Source organism: Tetrao urogallus (assembly GCF_951394365.1).
Source record: "Tetrao urogallus genome assembly, chromosome: 4".
NCBI classification, from domain to species: domain Eukaryota; kingdom Metazoa; phylum Chordata; class Aves; order Galliformes; family Phasianidae; genus Tetrao; species Tetrao urogallus.
In genome coordinates, this window is record NC_136817.1 from 68,635,358 (window position 1) to 68,656,264 (window position 20,907).

Genomic DNA, 20,907 nt, shown 5'->3' on the forward strand with positions numbered 1-20,907 from the left:
ACATTTCCTGGTCCACGGCCGAATGGCTGCTCGTCAAATGTTTAAACGGTTTTAAGTCACAGGGAAGCTAAACTCACTGTCCAAAAAGGCACCTATGCTAACCACTGAGCCACTGGGATGGTGGTAAGAGGGCGGGTGCGACAGGTGGAAATCAGTTCTGTATAAATACACGTTCCTTGTTAAAGAAGCTATGGCTTTTATTATCCTCAAGATCGCTTTCTGCTCCGGCACGATGCTCTAACCCCCCCCCACTACTCTGTAAGCACAAGGAGACTTCTCCACGATGCTCATCTGGCCGTCGTCCTTGCATAACCCACACAGACACGTGGGACAGCAGCAGCTCCTGTTCTCCTCCCCAGGCATTGTTAGAAGTGGACCCTCCTGATGTCGTGCGTGGCCACCGACCTCTTGCAGCTCACACACAGGATGGACAGAGCTTTCTGCTTCTCAGCCAAGCACGGGCGACACATGAGGTGGCCGCAGGGAAGCTGGTAGATGGGCTCTGTTTTGAAGTAAGATGAGAAGGTTTTGCCACAGGACGTGCATCCCTGGGTCTGGCTGCTCCTGCTGTGCTCTGCAAAGCCAAGAGGAGAAGCAGCGTGGTCAGGGACATGTGACAAGTGCCACCCCGAGCCGGGCACAGAGGGCTGGAGGTGCCCATAGCTCAGGACCACAGCCTCCCAAGCCTACCATAAAGTTTGGTGGGCATGGTGGTGGTGGTAGGGTAAGGATTGGACAAGATGACCTTAGTGGTCTTGTCCAGCCTTAATCTTAGAATCATTTGTGTTGGAAGGGACCTTTCAAGGCCATCTGATCCATCTCCCATAATGAGACCCACAGCTCCATCAGGTGCTCAGAGCCCCATCCTGCCTGCCCTGAATGTCTCCAGAGACGGGGCACCCACCACCTCTCTGAGCCTCACCATAACAATCTTTTTCCTTATATCCAATCTCAGTCTCCCCTCTTTCAGTTTAAAACTGTTTCTCCATGTCCTATCACAACAGATCCTGCTCAAGAACCTGTCTCCTTGTTTCTCATATGTAGATATTGAAAAGCTGCTATCAGGATTCTGTGATTAAAAAAAAGGGAAGGCTCTGTCTCCTGGAAGGGTTGGAGCCCAGGTATGGGCTGGATCACATCAGCCTTTGCACCATCAGGCTTTTAAAGGATGACGATACAGCTTTTCACTTTTTTTCTGAGATTGAATTGGCCTCCCTTCCTCTTTTCCAGCACTTGAAATAAAATCCCTGATTCCCACGTGAAACACCGTAGGCATCATCTTGCATTCCTGTCACACGCTGCCTATAAAGGGCTACTCAATCAACTCTTCAATAGCAGCAATTTAAAAGGGGACAGTAAAAAGCTTAATGGCTTAATGCCACTGTGAAACATCAAAAGCTATTCAGAGAGACAGGCAGCCAGTGGGAGCTGCCCAGCCCAGTCCTGCCTCAGGGACACAGGAGCCTCCTCCAGAGAAAGCAGCAGCCAGCAGTGAGCACATCACCTTGTGGAGGGGCATCTTTGGGCCTCCAACACAGCTTCTCTGAATCCCAAAGACATCCTTTTGGATGGTGCCATTGAACATCATGCCTAGCTTCACAGCTGGCATATATACATTAAAATCTGATGGGACTCTGAGAACAACCATGGCTCACTGGCCAAAGAGGCACGGAGAGATGCTGAGCAGCAGCACAACCCTCCCTATAAACCTGGTCCCTGTTCTCCTCTCCCATTTGCTGCTCACCGAGGATGGAGCCCATGTTCCATGAAGTGCTGCAGCCTCCCTCGCCCTGCTGGCTCTTCATCAGCTTGGCTGTGAATGATGGCATGGAGCTGAGCGCCGAGTTCAAGGCGGTGTCCAAGCTCTCAGACAGCTTTTGTTCGTGAGAGAGCAGATCTGCAACAAGAAGCACAAGTTTGAGAGGCTTGTGCTGGGGAAAGGCTGTTGGTGTGCAACAAAAACGCTGTGGTTACATCTCTCAAAGCTTTGCCACTTGTTTTCTGAAGAAGCCTCGTCCCCATCACGGTGTCAAGATGGGGATGTAATGCTTCAACTTTGAGCCCTCGGGAGGAAAACTCCTCCGGATTCACACAACGATGTCATAAAGTCAAAAAGACCACAAAGCCCATCAAGTCCAACTGCTGACCCATCGCCGCCGTGCCCACTACCCTGTGCCCCTTAGTGCCAACCAACATTCAGGCACCTCCTTATATCTCAAAGTCTGAATGAGGTAAAAGATTCATAAACGTTCTTCAGAAGCCCCGAGGCTGCTAACAAAATCAGAGGCACAACTCTTGGCTCCGGAAAACCAGCATTGCATCAGTGGATAAAGCCAAAGGTACAGGGCTGGATCCTTCCTGAAGGGCACGACAGTGTTTTGTCTGATGCATTCCCAAAGCCCTGCTGTTAATTGAGACTGTGCATTAAGAGCAAGGTGCCTGCATCACTAATTCTGCTAAATCCAGCTCCCACAGGGATCCTGTGTGCGTTACCCCTGCACATTTGCTGCAGCAATCAAGGCTGACAAAGAACTATCCCACGAGGCTGTGCCTGTGTTCACATGCAGGCACGGCTCCCTGGGAGCACCAGCACCCAGCCTGCAGCAATCCGCACCACTTCCTCCAGCAAGGAATGATGGATCAGAGCAGGAAAGCACACTCCAGCCTCTGCTGTTGCTGGTACTGATGAAAATTAATTACTTTAAGTCTTTAATGAGCTTGTTTTAAGTCAAACACCCATCTAAGCTTTCTTGAAGCATTACCTTTCAGCAGTTTTGGGAGGAAGAGGAGTGGAGTGCTGCATACCTGCAGGATACAGCAGCTTTCAGGAGCTGTGGAGCATTGTTTGGTGCCACTGCTTCCTAGGGAAACTCAACTTACCTGCCCAGAGGAACAGCCCTCTGTGACCGCCCTGCACACACCTGACTGCCTGCAACACAGCCCTGCTGCTCCCTCCAGCCTCACACAAATGTGAGACAGCAACCAGTGGGGCTTCTGCCTGCAGCAGTGACTGTGTTTGACAACACCAGAGGGAAGATGCAAGCGTTGCTGTAAAAAGAACAGTTACATCTACAGAACAGCTGCACACAGCAACTCCAACACGTTTCAGGTATTCCTGCACAAACAAGGGAGAAAGCAGCCGTGCAAAAACAGATGTGGATTCTAGCAAATCATCTGGCAGGGAGACAAGTGAAGCAAGTGCTTGGGAGCCAGGCTCTTCAACCAGGGAAAGGGGAGCAGGATCAGCACAGCCTGCTGCCCCATTCCTGTTTTTCTCCTCACTTCAATCACCACCTCCATTGGGTTTTCCCATCCTGTCAATCCCAAGCACCTGTTTTTCCCAATTACTGCATGTTTTCTTGCAAGCTCAGGCACCCAATACGTGCTAACAAATCATTGATGATAAAAAGAGACATCTTCAAATCAAGCCAGCACATTATGAGAAAAAGGTTGCTTTCTTAGCAAGGAGAAGAGAAATGAAACCCTGAAGGGAAACAAGGCAACCTGAGCTAACAAGAGGGCTGTGAAACGGACTGCAGATAAAGAACAACAAGCCTAAAGGTGAGAAGAGAGAATGGGAGTAACCATCACCCAGTGACAGCAGGTTGGGCTGAGGAGAGGGGATGTGAATGAGATGATGAACCCACTCCTGTGACATTGATACAACAGCCTCAAAGCTTTCTGGAGGCGGCAGGGGAATCTGTGTGGGAGCCTCCTGACTTGGAAAGCTGGCCCTGGGCTGCCAAGACACTCAAGAAACACAAATGATTCAGGGAGCCAAGGTACCTGTAGAACAGTCCATCTGGATCAAATGCGAGTCACTGTCAGTTTTCATTTTTTTAGCACTGTTCTCTGAGGTAGATGTGACAAGTAAGTTTGTAGAAGAAAAATAAAGTGGCTGCACAGAACTCGGATCCATACAGTCCATCTTCCTTTTCAGAGAAGACGTTACAGAGGAAGGTATGAGCATTTCGGAAGCGTGAGCCCTGCCGAGCAGGTTGGTGCCAGGAATGCTGTGCTGTAAGAGGAAGTGATCTATCCTGGCCTTGAGGGTGGGGTGAGGTAGGGGCTGTGAGTGTTGGCTGAAGGCCACCCCAGTGAAAGGATCACTGGGCACCCTGCCCCAAGACGCCTCACTCCGGTTGCATTTTTCCAAGGTGCTCTGGTCAATCACCTTCCCAGAGGGCAGGAGCATGGGGAAAGTCATGATCTCCAGAGTGATGGGGTCCAGGAACTCTTCAGGGATGTCTTGGACGACGTCCACCAGCTTGCGGAGCGCCTGCTGCTCGCTGTCATTGGTGCTGAAGGGCACGCAGTCGCTCTCCATGGGTGTCCAGAGCTCGGGTTTGAGGGTGCCAACGTCCTGGGCGACGCACTGCGAGGCCACCTGAAAGATGCCCTCGATCACCTCCTGTGGGCACGACTTGGCAGGCTGTCCCCACACCTCCAGCCTCTTGATGCCAGGCAGGCCGCCTCCGGCCACGTGGGTGATGCAGATTTTTAAGTGCGACACATTGCTCAGTGAGGAAGGCCCTTTGTTCCAAAGGTCTTGAGACACGGCGCCAGGGTAGGAGAGGACATTTTCCATCTGAAGGAAGGGAGGCCTCGGCTTGAAGCCTCTGTGGCCAAATGTCACTTTGCTTTGATTTTTTAAGACAGCTTTGCCCACCAGTGTGAAAACATCTTTGTCCGACACAGGCTGACCGGCCAGACCTGAGAACTGACCCTCGGGGCTCTGCCAAGAGGTTTTATTGCATGAGGTAGAGGTGTAAACTTCGAGCCCGGAGAAGGCTTGGTATCCCCCAGATGAGATATCGATATTAATCCTGCAGATCTCGATGTTGAAGGGAAAAGAGATTGTGACATGGACCGGAGGCTTGATAAAGTATTCGCTGCGGAAACCACGATTCCTCCTGGCAAGGTCTTCAGAGATCAGGTTCTCCACTTCGTAACCATCAGCAGAAATCTGCGTTGCAAGAGAAAGCCAAATTTACATTGAAATGTAGAAAGTAAACTAATTTCACGAGCAATTTAGATGACACAAGTGAGGAACCGTGGCTTTGGTTCCATGCACAAGACTGGAGATCCCTGCAGATCTACTCCTGCCCTGCTCCCAACCACATGGTGTCACTCCCTCTTCTCTGCACCCTCTGCTATCCACAATCATAGAATGGCTTAGATTGGAAGGGACCTCAAGGATCATGAAGCTCCAACCCCCTGCCACATGCAGGGCCACCAACCTCATCATTTCATACCAGCCCAGGCTGTCCAGGGCCCCATCCAAGCTGGCCTTGAACACCTCCAGGGATGGACGGGGCATCCACAGCTTCTCTGGGCAGCTGTTCCAGCCCCTCACCACTCTCATAGCAATGAATGTCCCCCTGATATCTTGTCCCTGTTTCAACAGCACTGAATAGTTATGTCAGCTCATCGTGCCCTGTAAAAATGTACTCTGAATCAGCCAGCTCCAGGATCCCTGCAAAACCTCTGGGCTCAGCTAGCAGAATGCCTCATCCTGCTTGGGGTCAACCTGCCCAACACTGAGAAAGCTCTGTGTCAGTCCTCATATTAATGAGTAGAGGCCATTCAACAAACACTGTCAATTGATGCACAGTCTACTCGGCAAAGGGAAAGCTGTGACATTGCAGGGAAGAACATCTACAGTCAAAGCATGCACATCTGTAAGCACTAACGTCATCTTGTTATGAGATCCTGCAAAATTAGGGTATATATCCTCCAATAATTACTGTGTGCCACAACAAAGCACTCACAGAAGGCCACCCAGTGTTCCAGCATAACTACTAGTTAGTGTTAATTAATAAAAGCACAGGAAAGGCAAACCAAGGTGCTCCCTAAAGCACCATGGTCTCCAGCTTTACCTTGTTGCAGTGAATTCTTGGCTTGAACTGTGGGAGACAGACGTTTATTACCATCTTTGCAGTTGGAGAGAGCTCAGTTCGTGAGCATCGGATTCAGCTTTAAAAAAAGAAATAAAAGGCAAAAAGCATCAGTGATCTGTAAAAGGACCTTGTGTTACAGCACCTGCATGAATTACAGGCTCAGCAGCTCCTAAAACACAGCTCGGATCCGAGTCTGGGAGGTGAGGCCAACGTTAACTGTGGAGAGATGGAATTGGAAGAAAAATGTGTTAAAAATATTAAGTTGTGAACCCCTGCAGAAACATCAGAAGCTGGAAAATGGCTCTTTTTACTGAAAACCTCCTACCTATGCTTAAAGAAGGTGCTTAGATCAGATCTGAATGCTAACTGCAGGAGGTTTGGCAGCTGTAGTCGAGCAGACCACTTGCATGCCAAGGCTCCAAGAAGGTAAGAGCAGCCAGCATTCCCAGTGCTGCCATGAGGAGATGTGGCTCCCAGGGAGCCTTGGGTACAGGCAAAGATGAAACACCAATATTAATAACCATTACTGGTTGCCCCAAGGGAGCATTTAATAGCTCTAAGGGAGATTATCTGTGTTCTGGACACTGAGATGATTCTTCTGACAGTGCTCAAGTGTGTGCACCATCTTCATTGAAGGAACGTGACTCGCATTGGTTGCATCCAACTCCTTTTAAGAATGAAATTATCTGCGAGGTAGGAGCTTTAACCTTACATTAACCTCAGTTTTAATATGTCACTGCCTCGGGCGACCTCAGGAACCTCCTGCTTCCTTCAAGGACGAGCTGCCTTTTAATGCTCCACAGCCTTTTATTGGTTCTCAAGTGCTGTTGTTCAGCATCTGAGGTACAGCTCAGAGTGGCTTGGATTGGAAGGGACTTTAAAGACCACCTATTTCCATTCCCCTGTTGTAGACAGAGTTGCAGTGTTCAAATAAACATGGAATCATTAATGTCAGGAAGGAGCTCTAAGATCACCAAATCCAACTCCAACCCATCCCCACTGTGCCACTGAACAGGGATGCCTCAGTGGTTCTTGAGTCCCCACAAGGGGATGGTGACTCCACACTCGTATCAGCCCCTCTTCTACCCCAGAATCTTCTCTGACAGTGATTTGCAGTAACACAGGTGCTGGGCAAGCATGAACCAAAGCTCCTCCAGCATCATTTTTCCTGCCTTTCTGAGCCTGATGCGTTCCCCATTGCTACAAGGGAGGCAGCGAGGAATTTTCTCAAATAGGCTTTTGAACTGCTTTGACTTTTGGCACTCACATCTAATGGCAGTAACTCTGACTACTTGCTGTGTGACAAAGCGACTGCTCTGAAGTCCATTTTGAACCCGCTGTCAGTTTAGCCCTTTCCCACATCCCCTTCCAACAGAGCAGATCGCTGCATTTGCACGTGACAAGCCATGATGATGCCTTCTTTAAATGAAAATGAGCAGAGAGGCGCCTCCACCCCTACCTTGCTGCAAACTCTTCGTTTTGAGACCTCATTCCCACAAGTCGCTGTTGAAATTTTGCTTGTGGGGGTTCCCAAATCCCTGGGGGTCCTGCAAGTGTGCTGCCTGGTGCCAAGCAGGTGACAGAAGCCACTCCTTGGAACAGCGTCACATTGTGACCCAGCAACATGGGAAAGCTCCTTCCAAACCTGAGGCTGTTACTGAGATCACATGATTCTGTTATTCTTTTTCTATCAAGCCCTTCGTAACCTCTGTCAATTAAAACAATTGTCAGTGACAACCCAGGCAGCTGTGACATAAGGAGGCTCTGAATTTACGAACGCTGTTAAAGCACAACACCCACAGAAACCCAGCAAAACAAACAGCTCAAAGATTACGAAGGACTCAAAGACCCCAACCCACCCCCACCATGCTCACTGACCATGGCCCTCAGTGCCACATCTCCATGGTTGTTGGGGCAGTGACTGCACCACCTCCCTGGGCAGCCCATTCCAATGCCTGACCTCTCTGTCAGGGAAGAAATTTCTCCTGATATCCAACCTGACCCCCTGGAGCACAACTTGAGGCCATTACCTCCTGTCCTATGGTTACCTGTGAGAATAGACCAATCCCTAACATCTATCCCAATTGTTTCCTAAAGATCGTGACACTGTTCTGCACTCAGAGCAAACAAATCCATCGGCTTTCATGAAGAATAGAGGGGGGGAAAAAAAAGGTAATAATGGAAGAAAATTAATATGAAGGTAGGTTTTATTTGTCACGGCAGCATTTGCAGATCGATGTAACAACAAGGAGCACGGGACACGTGATCATGAACAGAGCAGAATTATCTAAGACAAGGCAGATCCAGCACATAAAGCACCTACAGTAGCTTCACCAGCACTCCAAAGATCATTTCTAACCAGCAACTGGGAGGCTGCAGCAGCCCCCCAAGCAAGCACACCCCGGGCTGTCAGCCAGCCTTGCTGAGCAGCACTGGGTTGAACACCTTGTAATGGAGGTAGCTCAGTTTCTCCAAGCGTGTGCGTTTGAGCAGGGGGAACCATTCCCAGAAGGGAAGCTCCACCACGACGTAGCCCAGCTGCTTCAGCTGCCGCCTCTTCAGGCAGTGCAGCCCCAAGAGCCGCTTGGACAAGTAGCAGTAGTGGTTGCGGTTGGACACCTGGATGGCCAGCCTTATCCCTTGGGGCTGCTGGAGGGGCACAAGAGAAGGGGAGGCCCCAGGGCAGCTCCCTGATGGAGCAGCGACTTGCAATCTGGTGCCTGTGGTAACGGGTCCACCCACAAATGATGCACGTGGCGTTGGTGCTTTGTTCCACTCCTGTCTAGGAGCCGCGGCTTCGGTTTCCACCTCTGCAGAGGACTGGCTGTTAGATTTCCCTTTGATAAGCTGAGCCATTAGGTCATCTGTTAGACTAACTCCTATGTCTTTGAGCTTCTTATCTGCAACAGCGTCGCTTGAGTTGAAAGGGATGGGATGCCCATCCATGGCCAAATGAACCTCCAAGTCGCTCGATCTGGTGTGAGGCAAAATCATGTGGTTTTTCACATACTCAGCACCACCTAACATGCTCTTGAGAAGAGACACGGCTTCCACGATTTCAGGCCTGACAAAGATTTCCTGCTCTGCAAAATTCAGAACGATCTCAGTCATCTCTTCATAAAGGTGAGGTGAAAGACGGCTGCCTCGGTAGCCTGGGCACTCAATTTCAACACTCTTCCCAAGCGTGAACAGGTCCTTTCTGAGTTCATATTTACTTCCTCTCACCTTATGGACAAACTCATCCCTCAAAGCATAATCTATCAGCTCCTCCGGGAAGCGTTTGACAAATGCCAGGCCAAGCAAGCCAGTAAGGAGATGCTCTGGAAACTTCTCAAATTCATGGCGTTTTCTAAGCATCTGCTCTATCAGGCTGGAGTAAAACTCTTCTTCATTTGGAGGTTCGTAGTCCAGGCATCCAAACGACCATAAGAACTTGGCAGCATCCTTGCTGCGGCAGTAAGACACTTTGGAAGGCAAAGACGTGGCGACAGCAGCCAAAATGCCTTCATCGTAGTAGTGCAGGGATGAACAGCTAAGAGTGATGTGCATGATGCCCTGGATGTTTGTTGTAGGAATTCGAGCAGGGACAACCTTCCCAAGTTTCCTCAGCAGGGGCAGGTGATCCATGCGAGTGTAGCGGAGCATTTTAAGCACGTTCACTAAAGCGTAAGTGCCCATATCTTCCATCTCCAGGGAGACTCTGTCTGCAATCTTTCTCATGACGTGGTCAGAGATACCGCTGACGGATTTGAAGAGCCCTAAGCAAATAGCACCCACCTCCTCCAAGGTGCAGGAATCCAAGTACTTCAAAGTCACACTTTCCAGCTTCTGCATCAAGTCCGCGGGTGACTTGCGGCCTTCGCCGATGATATAAACAAGCTGAACAAACTGGGGCAAAGTGAGCTCCTTCCAATGCATGTTGGCATAGCTGAACAAAATGCTCAGGTAGGAAGGCACGCTGCGCCCCAGGCAGCGCCAGCAATCTGCCACCAGCAGCAGCTGGTCCAGGTTCATGTCCCACACGCGCCGGCAGAATTCACTCTCGCAGGCGTTCAGCACAGGGTGGGTGGGTGGAACAACCAAACGAACGCAGGCCTTTAAGATATCAGTGAGTTCTGAAGTGCTGAACGACTGGATGTTCTCAATAGCACAGCAACACAGTGTATTAAACCTGGGGTCAATCATTAACCCTGCGTGTCGTTCCACCGGCAAACGACTCAGCTTGCAAAAATAATCTGTGACAGTTCCTGGGCTGTGGCTGCCCTTGGATATGGGTATGCTGTGCAATATCAAGTCACCTTCTTCTGAAGAGAGGGTCTCTATTGGCTCAAATTTATCATAGCTGAGAGATCTGTACTCAGGCCTCCCTTGCTGGAACACACGAGGGTCCTCCTTGGAGTCGTGCATCTCTGCTTTTTCCATTTCTATCTCCCTCTTCGTGGTCTGTGCTGCAGAGAGTTGTGCTGGTATGGGCTGTTTGAGGTGCGGTTTGGGCTTTGGCAGGGCATTTCTGACAGGTGGCAAAGCTTGAGCAGAGGTGGCAGTGAATGTATGCTGAACCTGGGAGGTGCCAGTGCTGGTGGAATCATCAGTGTGAGCCTGGCTGCAGCTCCTAGCAGCATTCTGCTGGGAGGCTGCTCTGCTCTTGGCATAGGCAGAGGGATTATACAACACTCTGTAGTCCAAAGGATCCAGCAACTGGATCGTGGCTGTGGATTCGGGTCTGCTGTTGGATGTTTCTGGGTTCTCTTCCTCCTGCTTACTTTCGTTGCTTCCGCTCTCGGCCTTGAATTTGGCAGTAGTCAAAAATGCAGTCACCCTGCTCAGCCTTGGAAATCTTCGGCGTATTAACACCGTAGCCATGGATCACAACTTACTGGGGTCACAATTGCTTCCAGGTACTGAAAAAAGGGCAGACGAAGAATGAGTGGCTTCCACCTAACACGGAGCACTTTCTAACCTATCCTTCTCCTTACTGAAAGTTAAGAGATGGCAGTGCCTCCCTTAGTGAGAGCAGCTGTTTCCCTGCAAGTCACTATCGAGCATCACATCATGCAAAGGCAGCTCAAGACAAGCACGCAGGTGGCCTGACACACCTGGAGATGTGGTACTTGGCAGGCAGGTATCACCAGCTACACAGCAGTTACCAGTAATCTGGCAGAGACTGTAGGACTTCGGGGGGAAAAAATCATCTCTGTCATTCTGTAAGAGACCCAAACTGCTTTTTCTTTTTATTTTCAACAATGAAAACGTAGTTCTGTAGCAAAGCCTTTAAAGGCTGCAGCTGCATGTATTCAAACAGGGCATTCTGCTGCTTCGGTCAGCAGTATGAAGCACTGACCACCACCCAAGAAGCTGTGGAAGTATCTGTGGTGCCACTCTGCTCCTTGCACAAGAACACCTGGAGTCAGCACATGAAGGCTGCGAGCAAAGAGCCTCTGAAACCAGCTCATGGAAGGGAGGCTGCCCATAACCTGCAGCAGGAAGGAGAAACAGCCGCAGAACAACGTGGGGAAAGAGCATGGAAGAAGAAACACAGATTAGAACAAGACACTGCGTCTTGAGGAGAGAACTGGAGGGATAAAAGCTTTACTCTTCAGGCACGGGAGCTTTTCCCAGTGTTAGGGGGTGCCTTCCCAACTCCTGTCTATAACAGCTATAGCAGAAAGGGCGAGGATGAGACATCTGTCAGGAGTTGAGCTTTGTGCTGCCAGCATGCACAAGCTGCCAAATGAGCCTGTTTACGATGATTCAGACAAGGCTGAAAAAAAGCTCCGGGTCAGCTCTCTGTGTAACACACCCTCATCCCATCTCGGGTGTCCAACACCAAGGATGAAGCACAGCAGGGGTTTTCACCTTTAAAATCACTTGTGCTCTCACTGCACAGAGGGCACATGCTAGAACCAAGGGGTGTCAAGTAACCAGGAAAACCAAAGTCTGGCAGAGACATGGCAACAGAGATATGCATTAGCTGCTGGGGAAATAAATCAAACGCAGACACTCCCTGAGTTAGAGCTGGATTGAGACGCCCTGTGAGAGCAGGCAAACCCAATCCTACAGCAGGACAATGAGGAAGAGGTGTGATGAATACTGTTTTTGCAGAGTAGGAGAGAAGCTGCAGTGGGGTCTGGTTGAACATGAACTGGATTTCGTTTCGAGTACAAGGCTCGCACAAGCCACCAGGTGATTTATTCCAGCACAGTGGTGAAGCATCAGCTCCTTCCAAAGAGAATACAATAGAGAAGGAAGGTAAGAAAAGAGGGAGGGATGCTGGGGAGAGTCTAAGCAACAGACTTTGCTCCTTGTTAGTGCCAGATGCAGAGTGCTGCCTGCTTGGGGGTTCCCTGCAGTAGCCGCTGCTGTCACTCCTACGCCATGTTACTGCAAAGGCAGTAACAGCAATAGGCAGGAAGCACATCTGTGCTCTGGAACAGGCACGAGCAGCCTGCTGCTCTCTGAAGGCTGTTCTCTCACCAGGTAACCTCGACATGGCTGTGCTTTTGTCCAAGCATCTCCACACAGAATTGAAAAGAAGTAAAAAAGCGTAGGAAAAGCTGGAAGCGCTCAAGGATGAGCTCTTGGAGCCCTCAGCTTCTCTTTTCCTCGATGCCACGGCACAGCATGTAACATCCTGCCTCTAGAAGAACAACAGCGAGGAGAGGAAGAAGACGGAGGGTAAGGGCACACACACATTTGCTTTGCAAAGGGCTCACCAGATGCAGCATCACAACCACTGTCTGCAAGGAAGAAAGGAGCAGGACAGGCAGGCAAGAGCTCCAGATCCACTCTCCTAACACACAGCAGAGTGGTTCAGTTTAGTTCTCTGAGTCCTCTCCACCAGCCTGTGTAAGGAGCCAGGCAGAAACATGGAAACATTCTCTTCTGGCATGAGAAGTGACACTGTGACAGGAGGAGAGATACTGTCCTTTCCATACTACTGCCTGGTGAGCATGGGAAATAAGAAGCTCGCTGAGAACTGGGCCACTAAAACCCTGCCCAGTGCAACACCACTCCCAGTGCTGTAAGCAGCAGAAAGAAAGCACTGGATTTCAAAGCTCTCCAGCTTATTGCATATAAATGTCAGATTAAAATGTAATTTCCATCTCTGCTGGCTACTTTCTTGTCTGACTCTGCTTTGCACGTTTTCTATCCAGTTTTCTACTATTGACAGGCAAGCAGTATTAAGCCACATCTTTAAAACGTGTTCTATTTGCTGTTAAAAGGTGATGCCACCTACAAAACCCAGCACTGCACTGTTACCAAAACCACCCCCTCTCAGCAATGACAGCCCTGCTTCAGAGACAGAGAATCAAAGCCGTGGCATCTGCACACCAAAGGCAAACGCTGCATGTAGCTAAGAATATCATCCACACAGCTTAGCATTAAGCTCCATGACGTCTTCAGGAAGACATTCAGTAAGTATATTTTTTCCTTCTTCTGTCCCACATTCAGCAAAACAGCCGTGGAAAAGACCATGCAGAAAACAAAGCAGGAATGAAGCTAGATGGGTCAAGATACTTGAAGCACCTTAGGAACAAGCACGTCCACGTGGCTTTTTGCCCATCTTCAAGTGCCCAAACTTGTTATGATCTATATTTCTACAGCATTTCCAACTCAACCTACATCTCTGCTCATTTCTCCTCTCTTCTTGCTACTCACAGTAATCAGCCTCTCTTTCTCCCACCACCGCACTTCTCATTTAATAGTGTCCAAGCTCCCTTCCATCCCTGCCACTAACCAGAAAATTCACTCCCAGTGACTCATCTCCAAAAAGGCTGCAAAGCCTTGGAGATGGGCCCTGCAGGCTGCAAATGCTCTTTGTGGAGGCCTTTTGGGATGGAAACATCTTTGTGTTTGTGCTTGTGCCATTCTTACAGCTGAGTTCCCAGCCAACAGGGAGCTGAACACCAGGACAACAACATTCCTGGAGAGATGCCACATGCTTCTGGGTTCCAGCTTTGTGAGAGGGGAGCATCTGAGTCTGAAATACATTCTTTGGAAACACCCAAACAGCCTCACTGTACCACTGGAAAGTCTGTGAGTGATCCAGGCTCACAGATATGTTTCCCTGATAGTAAGGCCTCATTCTGTGTTCCTCCTGCCCAGCAGCCCAGGCAAAGGAAAAAAAAAAATATTACGGCTCCCTTTCTTTCTGTTTTTCCCCATCAGATCTGCTCAAATGAGAATGGCTTAGGATAGGACCGTTCAGCTAGAAGGACCTTCAGCGATAACGCAATCATGAAATATCCAGGGCTGGCTGAGACCCACAAGGACTACTGTGTACAGCCCCTGGCTCCACATAGCACCACTCAAACCAGCGGGCGGTTCCGTGTCCCAGCTCCGGGCCGTGCCAACTGCCACATGCAACCTGTTCCATGCTCTGAGGCAGAGCCTTTCTGTAACCCCTTCCTGCCCCCTCCCCTGACGCAGCTCCACGCCGTTTCCTCGGGTTCCATCGATTCCTAGCGGCAAAGACCGCACCTCGCCCCCATTCCCCTTCGACAGGGAGCAGCGAGGTTTTCTCTCCGCCTCTGCACCCCGGCTCGCTCACCAGCTCCCCCACGCCCCTGCCCACCCCGAACGCCTCCAGGCCTGAGGACCGCCGTGGCCGCAGCTGGGGCCGCGGAGCCCCACTCACCGCCTCACTCCGACCCCCAGCCCGCTCCTGGCTGAGACCCGCACAGCCCTACCGAGGCCGAAGCCCGCTCGCACTCACCGGGGCCCGGCGCCGTCGCCGGCTGTGGCCCTGCCGCCCGCCAGCCCCACCGCCACTTCCGGCCACCTGATAGTGACGCACTTCCGGTCGTACGGGAGCCGAGAGGGGAGGGGTGAAGGCAGGGCGAGCGGCTCGCGGTACCGGCAGATGGCGGCGGCGGAGCGTCGTACCAGAGTCACGTGGTGTACTGCTAGAGGCACGTGACAAGGGCGCAGAGCTACCTCAGCGGGGTGCCGCCATGTTGGGGCTCCTCGGGGCTGCCCTGAGGGGTCGCTCCTGGACTCCAAGTTGTGTCACCGCTGCACTGAGCCATGCTCCATCCCGTTGCACCTCCCTGCAGGGCTTTATGGCCGTGGATAGGATCCCCCTGAGCCTCCCCTGCTCCATGCTGAGGAGCCCCAGCCTCTCTTGCTGGAAAAGACTAATAGGATCAGCAGGTCTGACCGATGACCCACCTGTGGAAGGAGATGGGGCTGAGTGGGATCTTGGCATGGGAATGGGGTAGAATTAGCTCATGTTGGGTGCACAGTGCTTGGGCTGGCTCAGGCACCTCTGCAGGGCCATGGCTGACATCTCCATCTGGGTTGTGCCATCCCCACGGCGTCCCCACCTCAGGTCTCATTCAAGTTTGGATGGGCTGCTTGCATTCAAGCTCAGTATGAAGGAACACATCACTCCAGTTTTATCTGACGCCTGACGTCCCAGTGGCTTTGGATCAGCCTTGAATGTGATCGTGGGAGCTTGATGTGGGAGGAATTCACAGAATGGCCAGGGTTGGAAGGGACCTCAAAGATCATGAAGCTCCAACCCCCTGCCACATGCAGGGCCACCAACCTCTGCATTTCATACCAGCCCAGGCTGTCCAGGGCCCCATCCAACCTGGCTTTGAACACCTCCAGGGATGGACGGGGCATCACAGCCTCTCTGGGCAGCTGTTCCAGCACCTCACCACTCTCTCTGTCAAGAACTTCCCCCTCACATCCAACCTCAATCTTCCCTCTCTCAACTTCAAACCATTTCCCCTTGTCCTGCAGTTATCTAACCTTTCAAAGAGTTGACTCCCCTCCTGTTTGTAGGCTCCCTTTAGGCACTGCAGGCTGCAGTGAGGTCACCCCGCAGCCTTCTTTTCTCCATGCTGAACAAGCCCAGCTCCCTCAGCCTGTCTTCGTAGGGGAGGTGCTCCAGCCCCCTGATCATCTTCGTGGCTCTCCTCTGGACCTCTCCATTGATTTGGGAGTGAATCAGTTGCCCACATGTAGGGGACTGGATCCATCTGAGTATTGAGAGACACCACGTCTATGAGAGGTGCTGCTCAGACAGTTGTGGAGCATCCCCGTCTAGACTGAGCCAAGGTTAGACCTCAAACAAATCATAAAATCATCAAAGTTGGAAACGAGCGCTAAAATCATATAGTCCAAGCATCAACACATCACCACCATGCCCATTAAACCATGTCCATCACATGTTCCTGTCTCACCATCGCTGCCACTACCGTGGGTTTGTGCTGCCCACCAGCTTGTGATGATTGCTCTCAAATGCATGCAGAGCCTGAGCAGCCCTTGTGCCCTGGGAAACACGCCATCCCTGGAGGTGCTTAAGGCTAGGTTGGATGGGACCCTGGGCAACCTGATCTGGTGTGGGGCAACCAGCCCAGGGCAGGGGTTGGGACTGGGTGGGCTTTAAGGTACTTTCCCACCCAAACCATCCTATGATTCTATGATTCTGTGAATGCAGGACTGGAGATGACCATCTGCTTGGAGGGAAAGACATGGACACGTGCGTTGCTCCACTCTGCTCCACTCATCCCCTTCTCTTCCATGATGCCAGCTGCCTCCTCATCCTCTGGGCTGTGCTTTCATCCCACTCTAATGGGCTACAAAGAAGTAGGAGTCTGGCTGTCCTGGTGTGGCTTTCCCTTATGGGGCCATGTCCAGGTAGCCCCCCAAGCACCATTCCCCAGCCCACGTCCCTCCCAAAATCCCTCATGGTCTTACTGCTTCTCCCATTTGCAACACAACCAGGCAAGCCACACAGTCAGGTTTTTAAAAGGGGCCTTTCTCCATTTTATTTTGCTCAATAAAAATCCTTCACAGTCAGATAGAGATAGGAGAGTGAGAGATACGTATACATATAGATCTTCATATATATTTATATATATACATACCTCTGTACAGATATATATATATTCACTGTAGAAAATCGCAAAGGCAGTAGCTCTTCACATCTTTATAACCCCATGGAAACGTACAACAGACTAGCAGTAGATTGTGAAGTGTGGTATAGTTTTAACAAGAATTTTCTAAACGGATACACCTTCGCTGCACAAAAAAAACCCAGAATGCTGCATTTTATCTCTTCATTTTTCAACCTCTTCTCTTTAAATACACTGACCAGAGGCAAAGTCAAGACAACAGTGTTTTGGAAGTGATTGGTGGACAGGAGAGACACCCAACCTTATGGAATTCTTTTTAAATACTTTATTTTTAAGTTTATATATAGATATATATATATAATTTTTTTTCTTTTTCTTTTTCTTTTTTTTTTTTTCTTTATTCTTTTTTTTTTTGCAAAGTCTCGTTAAACGCAGTTCAGAGAACCAGCAACAGTCAACGCAGAACAAACAGTAACAGAGTCGAGTTCAGAACACTTCTGGTTTGAATTCACAGTAAGAGCAGAGAGAGATCGAGGCTTCAAGAAACAAACAGAGGAGGGGAAGCACAAGGCTGGGGTTGAATTTACAGTCAGGCAGGTCCAAAACGTTGGACAAAGGGTCTGATGCAGAGATCCTACACACACACACACAGCCTGGAAAGCTCTGGCTGCTCCCCCACGGGGCTTTTATTGCTGGTGAGATCAGACAACAGGCTTGCTTGGGGCACAGGCTCGCCCAACCTGACATCCCACTATTGGGGAGCTGGGTTTTAGGGGCTTATTCTACCTGGAGAAGAGACACAGAAACCGGTGACTAAGAATGTGCATCTATTTTGGATGAGGAAACCCTCGCAACCGCACTGCCCTGTGCAAGGTGAAGGCTGAGAGTGAGTCCTGAAGGGCCACCTCTCAGCTCACAGCATTTATCGGGTCCACATGAGTGCAAACAAAGACACCTCGGAGGAGACCCAGCCTCCTTGGGCTGGGCTCTGCAGGGACACTGCTGTGTGGGAAAAGACTGCATAGACTCATTGGCCAGTTGTGCAGCATTTTGGCACCGGCGGCAGTGCGTTTTTGCACCGGTGTCTGAGCTCTACCTGGACATGTTTGCTCCCTTTGGCTACTGGAAGGGAACCTGTGTGCCACCATGGGCATCATCTCTGAGCGAGTTCCTAGGACAGCCTGGCTCCCAGGAATGGGAAAGCCTTGTTTCCCATTGGTGCGTGGCTGTCATCAAATATGACTTTTGGGTTCAGACACCTCTGGGGACCCAGCGGCTCCCATGTCAGTGATCTGCAGTGAGCTGACTGGCTGCAAGCACCCAGTAACAGTCACGGGATGGGCACCAAAGGAGGATGGTCCACACATCCCAGGGACCCACACTGATCGCCTGCTGGACGTGGGCTCTCTGAAGGAATGGGGACCACCATGCTCGTACATTTTTCACATTCCTAATATGGAGCCAGACCTGGCCTCACATCGCTTTTTGAAGGAGAGCCCAGAACTGGAGTTATGATGGTATTCAAGAGAGCACTGGATTGCCTGCAAGTATCAGAGTTGGGAAGTGTCCTTTTTAAACCTCCCCAGAAAAACCTATTGCTTTGTGACAGAAAGCAGAGACTTTCTGCTTAGAAAAGAGATCTGTAGAGGAGCCCTGAAAACACAACCATACGTGTCAGAGGTTGTCCCAGGATCCAGATCTGATGCAATCCCCCTTCATGGAGAGAAACTGGGAAGAGGCTTATCCTGAAAGTGCACAGGCTCATTTCTGTTTTGCTGACAGTTGTGCTGCCAGTGTGGAACATCTGATTGGGAAGCTGACATCTGAAAACTGCTGGATGTGATCCCAGTGCCTCATTGCCCCCATGGGGACCCAGTGGCACAGGAGCTGTGTGATCAAGGTTACTTTTATGTTCCTTACACCCCTGCCTTTGCAAAGGGTGGAAGGACTGGGGAAGCCTCAGTGCTGGCTGGGTTTAGTATTGTGATGGTTTGAAGTCCCATGAAGTGATCTCAAAGGATTAAAGGCCACAGAGATGTCCTTCAGCAAGAAGCAAGATCTCTCATGGAATTAAAACAGGGCTGATGTAGCTGACATGGGAATGATGGAGAGATGTGAGGATCAGTAGTCTAGGAAGGTCCTCTAAGGGCAGGGTCAGGGCAAGCCGCTCTCAGTGTAAGCTCCTGCTTGTTAATGGAATTGTCTGGGAGAGCACTGGGAAAGGCAATGAGTGTTCCTGGGACAGTGTTACATCAATGAACTGAAATCAGGCAGGAGAGTCTGGAGAGCTGACGCAGAGGGGCAGCAGGACACAGGCAACATTGTGAGCAGATCTTGAATGAGGGATCTTGGTGAAAGGTAACTGTGAAGTGCCCTTTAAGGCTTTGACTGAAAGATTGGGTTATAGTAACAGCAAGCAGGACATGCTCCGAGACAGAAGTGAGGGCTGCCACTGCCCATCAGCAGGCTGTTATTCCTGTCAGAAATGGAGCAGAGCTCAGCACAGCCACTGGGCAGAAGCATGGTGCAGGGGCATACGGCAGAGGCTGAGGATGCTCAGTGGTGATCTGGGGAGGGGACAAGGGGACAGTCAGAAGGACCACTGGCTCTCACGTTTTCCTGGCCTATTCACATTGAACCAGAACAGGCCTTTGACTGCTAAACTACAGACCTGTGGCTCTGAAGACAAGTGTAATGGCTCAGTGTGCATCCTTACAGATGAACTCCTTACTGCTCAAGAAAAAAGGGGAATCAGATCCATCCTGCCTGCTGGGTCCCTACTCACACTGGGTGACACATAGAGATACTTGGCACCAAGGAGGACACTGGCATCACCAGCTGGGGACATCCTGAAAAGTACCCTCCTTTCTACCCTGTCCTCTCCCTCAGCCCACATCAGTCTCTTTCTTCCTGGGAAGGCTGGGAATCAGCTCCAAGCACACGGTCCAACACTTTCCAGAGATCTTTGGTCACATTTCTCAGAGCTCGCTGTCTCAAGCAAGCTGTAAAGTGCCACAGTGAGGGACAGGACGGGGGTGGGTTGGTCCTTCCCATGGAGCTTGGGGGGACACCACTGGGAGCCCCAGTGCAGGAGGTTTTCTGTGGGATATAAGATGGGCAAGGGGACTTCAGCCTTAACCTGGGGGCAATTGTAAGTCCTAGCTCAGGGTGAAAGCAAGCATGGAGGCAGCACAAAGTGACACCAGGCTGCTCTCTTGGAGCTGATCCCAAGCAGATTGCTTTCCTGGGATTTGCTGAGCCTTATCCATTTTCCAGTGCAGCCAATAGAAGCTCAGAGGGTGCTGAGCACCCTCCAGATAATGCTCAGTGCTCAAATGCAACATCTGCTGCTACTTCCAACCCCTTCACTGGTATAGAAGCCACAAAGCTTTCTTGTCTCTTCATTTAATCACTCTTATATAGAGCTGGGCTGTTATTCACATCCAAGTACACTTGTCTCTATATAACATAGCAGTGTAAGAACAACGACTGAACTCCTATCTTGAGTGGAAACCCAGAGGTGATCTCCCTGTGGCATTACACTAGTGACAGCTGGAACTCCAGCTGGCTGCCACGAGACGCTGGCAGAACCTGAGTGGGACTGTGTGAAGCACAACGTGTGAAGCATCACAGCCAGGGAGAGAAAGAAATGCTGTCTGTGCAAAGGGTGCTACCTTAGATGGGTGGGCACCTTGTAGCAACAGGATCACAGCAGCCTCACCGTGATGGTGGAGCAAATCAACTTCACTCTAGGAACTGGTCAGAAGGGCTGCTTGCTCCTCTGCTTGCATCAGGAGAGCTGGTCAGCCTAAGTGGAATTTGCTGGAGTTAATCAGTGCCCTGCATTTGTTCATATAACAGCTGTGTGCATGCAGCATGACTCAGTTTCCTGCATATGGGTTGTATTCCACTGGGAATGCTCCAGGTCTTCCCACCTCTGGCTCGTTCTTCCACAGGGCTTGGGTAATGTTGGCCTGCCCCATATATCAGGTATCCCAGACCATCTCTAGTGGCTCTAAATCCTATCTGTGGACAACTGACCTGAGCCCCTTGTGACTCAAAGCTATTACTGTTAGAGACAAGTTATAAAACAATTTATCTCTAACTTGCTTCAGTAAAAACACTGATCACATGCAAGA

General features: G+C 50.5%; 2 protein-coding genes across 2 annotated transcripts; both read right to left on the reverse strand.

Moving 5' to 3' along the window:
- Positions 1–365: 365 nt before the first annotated feature.
- UBOX5 (U-box domain containing 5) lies at positions 366–5,945 on the reverse strand (the record flags this gene model as incomplete). The annotated part of the gene is made up of 4 exons (XM_079534750.1): positions 5,880–5,945; positions 3,787–4,966; positions 1,745–1,897; positions 366–574 (listed from the first exon to the last, which is right to left on the reverse strand). Exons 1-4 carry the CDS (start codon positions 5,931–5,933, stop codon positions 366–368), a joined length of 1,596 nt encoding a protein of 531 aa, XP_079390876.1. The 5' UTR covers positions 5,934–5,945.
- Positions 5,946–8,309: 2,364 nt separating this feature from the next.
- FASTKD5 (FAST kinase domains 5) lies at positions 8,310–10,763 on the reverse strand (the record flags this gene model as incomplete). Its single annotated transcript, XM_079534436.1, has 1 exon — positions 8,310–10,763. The coding sequence occupies one exon, from the start codon at positions 10,761–10,763 to the stop codon at positions 8,310–8,312; it is 2,454 nt and encodes an 817-aa protein (XP_079390562.1).
- Positions 10,764–20,907: the final 10,144 nt, after the last annotated feature.